The sequence below is a fragment of the Gastrolobium bilobum genome, unplaced genomic scaffold, assembly GCF_033153095.1.
Source record: "Gastrolobium bilobum isolate Gb01-03AN ecotype WA unplaced genomic scaffold, APGP_CSIRO_Gbil_v1 utg48165, whole genome shotgun sequence".
Taxonomy (NCBI): domain Eukaryota; kingdom Viridiplantae; phylum Streptophyta; class Magnoliopsida; order Fabales; family Fabaceae; genus Gastrolobium; species Gastrolobium bilobum.
The window spans coordinates 46,168-53,273 of record NW_026896449.1 but is presented as its reverse complement, the minus strand read 5'-3'; the positions used below and the strand labels follow the sequence as shown (position 1 = coordinate 53,273).

Sequence of the window (7,106 nt, the reverse complement as noted above, 5' to 3'; positions counted from 1 at the left end):
TTTGAGTTTTTAATTTTATAATTAAATCCATTAATGTACATCTTTAATTTTTTTTCATTTAAAAAACAATTGTGCATGTACAAAAAAAAATAATTGTGCCAATAAAACAGAACATCACAAGACATTCATGAGAAGATTTTTCAAAGTATTATTGTAATAGACCAAAATTTATATTATTTTTAACAGTAGTATATTTGCAATTTCATTTTGATAATTTATAATATTTTTATTAATTGATTTGGAAATAATTATAATTATTTTATTTTTTTATTTTCAAGAGTTTTTTCTTATTCGGAAGAAGTTTATGTTTTTTTATTTTGGTTCCAAAAATCAATATTTGATTAAAATTTTATATGTAATTATAATTTAATTAGTAGGATTTTATTTTTCATTTGAATTTCATTACTACCGGATTGTCCTAATCAGTGCATTACTATACAAAGCATAAGTTTATTTGTTACCGTTGAGACTCAGTAAAGCGTTAGCTTGGTGGGATGGATTTGCGTATAAGTTGGGTAATTTGCTGTTGGCAATTATTATGCTAACCAATTATGGTGTAGCAATTCGTGAGGTACAGTTAATTTTTCGTATATGAACGTGGCTTAGAAATGAGTGACAGGTTTATATCTATCACAATTTCAGAAAACATAACTCGTATACATATTAATTAACTAACTTTATTTTAGATTCTGCTGAGCTAGGTGATTAGTATTTTTTTAGTCATCCTCCACCTGATATGCAACATTTATATCTTAGTGCTCAGGCTTCGACAGGAAGAGAGCGTGTTGTGATACTCTCCCAGGTAATTTCATCTTTTGTTTTGTTTTGTTTTGTTTTGGGACTCTTAACCCTTTTATTTATAAAAAAAGCGTTAGCTTTGTATCCATGCTTATATTGTTAAGCCAAAATAACACAAATTACAGCTTTACCAATTTTATAATACCATAACACTTTATATAAATTGTTATATTTAAATAAGTTATGCAAATTCAAATTATAAACAGAATAATTTCTTATAAAAAAAAATTCATGAAAAAAAATAAAATTCTTTACTTCCAAAAAGAGAGGGTGAAAAAAAGAAAAGAAAAAAGAAAGGTTAAAAGGGTAAAGTATGTCAGGGACTTTCTGTGGTTTGTCGGAGTGGTTGCCCACAAAAAGATTCACACAATTTATAAAAACTGAAAAAAGACAAACTTCAAAGAACTTACTTTTTTTACAATTTTTTTTGAAGAATAAAGCAAATACAGTTCCATATTCTCTTTTGCATGTTATTACAATATCTCATTCTCAGTTTAATATTCCCCTTTTTTTTCTTTATTATTATTATTATTTTTTGCTACACCACTCAGAGTAACATTACAATCAGTTTAACTGGATGCATATTAGTTTATCAGTTTATATAGAAACAAACAGAACACATAACTTAAAAAACCTCAGAGAAGCTTCTCTTCATCAAAACAACTTTTTTTTCCCCTTCCACTGTTAAATTCTGATTCTTCAATCTCAGCTTCTGTTTCTCTTTCTCTTTCTTTTCCATTTTTGAGAATAAGTAATACTGTAGCATTTGTGTGAGCTGAAGTTTGATGTCTGTGCCATTAGAGCAAGGCTATGTAGGCTTAGCAGAAGTTCCTGCAATGGAAGGCTCTTCTGAAAAGTTTTCTCAGAAGACAAACTGTGGCTTAAACCTCAAGGCTACTGAACTGAGGCTTGGCTTGCCTGGTTCTGAGTCACCAGAGAGGGATAGTGATGGTGGTAGTGTGGTTGTTGAGGACAAGAGTGTGTACCCTTTAGGCATGCTCAAGAGTTTGGTGTCTGGGGCTAAGAGGGGTTTCTCAGATACCATTGATGGTGGTTCTGAGAAGTGGCTTCTCTCTGGGAATGGTGGATCTGAGGTGGGTGTGGGTAAAGATTGTGGCTTGTTCTCTCCAAGGGGTGTTGGTGTTGGTGCTGGAAAGACTCTTGCTGGGGCTGAGTGTAGCAACCAGCAACAAGCTTCTGTTATGAAAGATAAAATTCCTCAGTCTCCAAAGCCATTGAATGAGAAGAAACCGCAGATATCTGCTCCTGCTGCAAAGTATTTTCGTCTTCCTTTAGCTTCCTCATTCTTCTCTTCTTTTCTTTTTTGCTGTTAGAAAAAAAGAAAATTTATGGTCTTAATTTTTTCTAATGAATTTTTTGTCTGCTATATTATGTTTTACTTGTCAAAACATTTGTCCAATTTTGTTGTTGATTTCCTGTCCTTGTTTACAGTTTTCTCACTTCTGTGTGCATATGTTAACAAAGTGTTGGAAGCAAGAAGAAAATGGGATAATTCAGAGAAAGGGGAAGGGAATTTTTTATTTTTGTTATTTTTCTAAAAAAAAATCTACTTGGTTGAAATTTAAACTCAAAGGAAGGGAGAAGAAAATCATCAAGGGAATTTAAACTTTGAGCTATCTAGCTCTTCTTGTTGGTACTTATATTCCCATGTTAGCCTCTAGTATTTTAGAAGCTGTTTGTTAACTCTATTTTGTGTGACTTATAAGAGTATATTCCTTCTATGTTAATCATCATCCAACGGTTGATTTGGTGGTTTTGTAAATTGTCTTCTTCATCTTAGTGGTCTATTACTTGATGTTGTGTATGATTTTGGATTGAACTGCCCGTAGTATTGATTGTCCTATCTTAAAAATTCAATTTCCAAAGGAAAAGTTCTTGTTTTTTTACTCTCTACCTGTTGCTGTGTTCTTATCTTAGGATCTATCTCCCTTAGACACCAGGATAAGAATCTGTATTAGTTAAATTCCTGTTGCTTAGAAGTCATAATCACTGACCTCTACACAGAAAGTTATCTCAATTGGGGTTCCTTGCACACTCCATGATATGTAGTGTAATTTTGTATTCTTTTGGTGAATCAGGGAACAGGTAGTGGGATGGCCACCAATTCGTTCTTTCAGGAAGAACTCAATGGCCACTCAGCCTCAAAAGAATGATGATGATGCAGAAGCCAAGTCTGGATGCCTTTATGTAAAAGTCAGCATGGATGGTGCTCCATACTTGAGGAAAGTTGATCTCAAAATCTTTGGCACTTATAGGGAACTATCTTCATCACTGGAAAACATGTTTAGTTGTTTTACAATCAGTGAGTTTTTTTTTTTTTTTTTTTACTTGCAAACATCTTCTTACCCTTTCACTAGCTTGTGCATAGCTTTGAATATCCCTTGGTGATTCCAATTACTCTCTTCATTTGATTTTGATGAGAGAAACATAAACAATTTATTTTCATCAGAAGTAGCTACTGGGAATTCAAGCGTGAATGGTTAAATCTCGCATCGGGTGAGAATGGACGAAGTATGGAAAATATAAATGAAAAGACTTATAAATATGTCGTTTTAAGGTTTTGGGTTAAGACGAGACGTTAAACTCATTTAATGTCACATATTGTGATGATGTGTTTTTTTGTCCATGACAAGTGCAGGTCAATGTGGCTCTCATGGAGTTTCTAGTCGAGATAAGTTGAGTGAAAGTAGATTGATGGATCTTCTTCATGGTTCAGAATATGTGCTCACCTATGAAGATAAGGACGGTGATTGGATGCTAGTTGGTGATGTTCCATGGGAGTAAGTACATATTATGTCTCATGCTTTGTGCATTTTCTGATTTGATTTCTACTAAATGTCTATTTTGGTATTTAGTAATTAAAAAGTATAACTCTGCTAAGAATTAGTTAAAGATATTATTTTATTTTATTATGTGAAAAATTTCAGAATCAAAAGAGATCAAATTGATGAGTATTTAATTCTTAAATGATCTTATTGTTCTTGTTTAAGGATGTTCATTGACTCTTGCAAGAGGTTGAGGATAATGAAGAGTTCTGAAGCAATAGGACTAGGTAATAATCTCTGATTTTTTAATTTTTAATTTTTTTTATATCTAATCGTTGCATTGAAAAACTCATCAATCATCATATAGCCAAATCTTTTTTTTTTTTTTTGTTAATTTATTGTTAGAAATGTTGAACTATATATTTATCTTCCAATAAATATGAATACACTTTCTGCACACCATTGTATTTTTCATCTTACATTATTTTCTTGAAATAATGGAAATATTGTTCACATTATAGCTTCTTTTTAACTCTTTATTGGTATCCTTGTCTATGTCTGATTCATGCAGCACCGAGAGCCATGGAAAAGTGCAAAAGTCGAAACTAGCAAAATGCTAGTGATACTAGAAGGTTGAGTATTATGTTTAATTGTTTAAAGCACATCATAACAGAGGCTAGAGGCAGGGACAGGGACAGGGACAGGGTACAGTCTGGGGCTTCTATTCCTTGCTTATGTATAATCCTACTTATGGGATCCCAGTGTCCTAAAGGTTTTAGTAGAAAAGACATGTTTGTTGTAAACATTTAAGGTTTCTTAGGTTTGTATCCCCTCAGTTCTCTTCAATCACTGTCATTGTGGACTTCATAAGGCTAAAAGCTATTTAGTATGTAAATTTGTATTTCTTTGGTAACTTTTTTGCTCTCTCTAAAAGTTATTGTTAGTGAGCATTTTGATTTTCATCACACGAAAATGAAGTTAACACCGTACCTTTGCTTTGTTTTTTAAGTGATTTTTTTTTTTTTTTCCTGTTACACCTTCTTTAGGTTTTTAAGAGTATCACACAGCTAGTTTGGTGGATGTTACAAAAATATTTTTTTTAAAAGCTTAGTCCTTCACATATCAGTTTTTACAATTTGCTTTGGCTTATCAAATTTTTCTCTCAATTTAGGGCCTATTGAATGCATTGAAATATGTGTTTTTTTTAAGTAAGTTACTTTTAAATTGAAATTTTTATATAATTATCAAATAACTTGTAGCTTTATTTTTAAAGTTCTTCGTTTTTTTTTTTTTAGTTTTAGCTTAAAAAAAATATCAAATAGTGCAGCAGAATTCAACATGAAAACAATACAGATACAATTAACTTTTGAAAGCAGAGTAATGGTTAAAGATAGGCATAACAGTCTACCCAAAAAAAATAAAAAAAGAAGATAGGCAAAACGATTAATGTGAATCATTAAAAAAAAGATTTTATTAGTCTCATTTAACATAAGATAGTTATTTTATGTTGTAGAGAGAAAATAGGTAGGTTCACCGTTACAAGAAAAGAAAAGAAAAAGGTGGGATACGAAAATCAAAGTAAGAGAAAATGAGATATGATATCTCATATAAAAGGTGAGTAATATTTTCCTTAAAAAAATTATTGTAATAATGCACTTCCGAAACTTATTATTAAAGTACGCGTCGGTGAAGATTGAGCGCGTTTGGCTGCATGCCAGCCCCGTTTCGGGTGATTCCCGTGGTTGTAGTTTCGTCTCTTTGTGCTGGTGTTGACCCTAGAGTTTCGTGCTGAGATGTGTTTGGGTTACGCCGTAGTGTACATGACAGCTAGGGTTCCAAAAAGTTGACTTAGGGTTTCTTGCCAAAATTTGGTATTTTGGGCCAATGATTACCATAAAAGGGTTTGAAAAAGAACCTATGTACCAAAAAGAAGGAGCAGATGGGCTGGAAAAGTTTTCTTTTGTTTGTTTTGTAATTTTATTTTATTTCTTTCTCTGGGGAACCATGGATTAACGTCTAATTTATAATTGTTTTATTTTTATGAACGAATGAATTATATGATTGATAATATGCTTGATGTGATAACATGCCATATAGAATATGTGGTATCATATTATTGCATATCTTGCTAATTACACGAGCATGATGACTATTATGTTTGAATGACTAGATTAATTGTCTTTATGACAATTAATTCAAATTTCAAAATTTAAATGTAGTGGTTGTTAGATTTGATAGGCTAGATTAATGGTCATTATAACATTAATTCTAATTTTTGAAATATATGCATAACAAATTTAATGATTAATGGCCGTTATGACGATTATTTTGATTTCAAATTATCCTCATAAATGACAATTATTATGATTCATAAAATCTAGATTCATAATTAAGTCAATTATTTATTATAATTTAAATCTAGATAAATAACTGGGAAAATTTTCTATGAGAATTGTTTATTTTACGAGTAATTTGTGGGTATTGTAAAATGGTCATCTGTTAACACATATGTTGCATACCACAATTATTATCATGATTGTGTAAAGCACACATTGCCTATCATGACCAAATTTTAAGAACTTAATGATTTAATTAATTTATTTTTTTTAGAAATATTCCAATCAGTTCATTGCTTCACAACTAATCCGATTCGGGGTGGGTCCATGATTAAGGCTTTAAACCCCTCCCAAAAGTGGTACTGGATGATTTTAAAATTTTGATAAGTCAAGTGATGCACGTTCATCGGGGCACATATGTTTAATCATGTGAAGTTAATTAGAACCTCAATGAAATCACACAAAGGATACACTTAATTGAACAATTCTAGGAAATTAAAAAATTTCTTATGTTGAATGGGTGGAAATTTAAATTAAGAAATTAATTTAACCTCCAAGCGCATTGTGGGCTTATCAATAAAATAATCATGTGAAGCCCCACTGGATAAGCATGATTGGATTTGATTAGACTTTAATAATTTTAAATTTTAATAAAGTATTATACGGCCTATCGCTTGGCAATAATAAGTTATTAAAGACAATTTTGAAATTAAGCAATGAATTTTACATTCGACAAAGCTTATAAAAGTTCTTAATAAAAATATTGAATGAACGAAAGTTTTAAATTAAGTATTTAATTTTAAAACTTGTGGGCTCCATTCGTGGTTTTATAAGTGAAATGATCATGACTGAAGCCCCATCGGATAAGCATAGTCGGATTTCACTAGATTAAACCTTAATAATTTCAAAAAAAATTAGTAATGTATTGTACGGCCCATCGTCGACAATGCTTGGATACTAAGGATAATTTTTGAAACTAAACAATGGTTAATTACATTCAACTTTGGTAAAGTTGTTAACCCTCCCATCGAGGCTCTGGCGACGGCATCGAATGACCAAATAACAATTTTGGTTTTTACAAGTGACTTGCTCATCGTAAGCATTTTAAATGAAGGATTGTTAACAATAAATAAAAGTAGTTATGAGAATCTACTTGCACTTAATTTGTTTATTGCATTATTTGTTT

General features: G+C 31.2%; 1 protein-coding gene across 2 annotated transcripts; it reads left to right on the top strand.

The window, feature by feature from the left end:
* Positions 1 to 1,398: 1,398 nt before the first annotated feature.
* Positions 1,399 to 4,511, top strand: LOC133299817 (auxin-responsive protein IAA27-like). 2 transcript variants are annotated; one of them, XM_061499309.1, is made up of 6 exons: positions 1,399 to 1,932; positions 1,993 to 2,074; positions 2,898 to 3,121; positions 3,458 to 3,599; positions 3,810 to 3,871; positions 4,156 to 4,511. In XM_061499309.1, the coding sequence occupies exons 1-6, from the start codon at positions 1,584 to 1,586 to the stop codon at positions 4,191 to 4,193; spliced, it is 897 nt and encodes a 298-aa protein (XP_061355293.1). In that variant the 5' UTR covers positions 1,399 to 1,583; the 3' UTR covers positions 4,194 to 4,511. The 2 variants fall into 2 exon arrangements, with proteins under 2 accessions (XP_061355293.1, XP_061355292.1); XM_061499308.1 differs by having other exon boundaries at positions 1,401 to 2,074.
* Positions 4,512 to 7,106: the final 2,595 nt, after the last annotated feature.

Coding starts and splice junctions, on each gene's coding strand:
- LOC133299817 (XM_061499308.1), top strand. CDS start 1,584: ATGTCTGTGCCATTAGAGCAAGGCTATGTAGGCTTAGCAGAAGTTCCT. Junction 3,600..3,809: donor GTTGGTGATGTTCCATGGGA/GTAAGTACATAT, acceptor TTCTTGTTTAAG/GATGTTCATTGACTCTTGCA. Junction 3,872..4,155: donor TTCTGAAGCAATAGGACTAG/GTAATAATCTCT, acceptor TGATTCATGCAG/CACCGAGAGCCATGGAAAAG.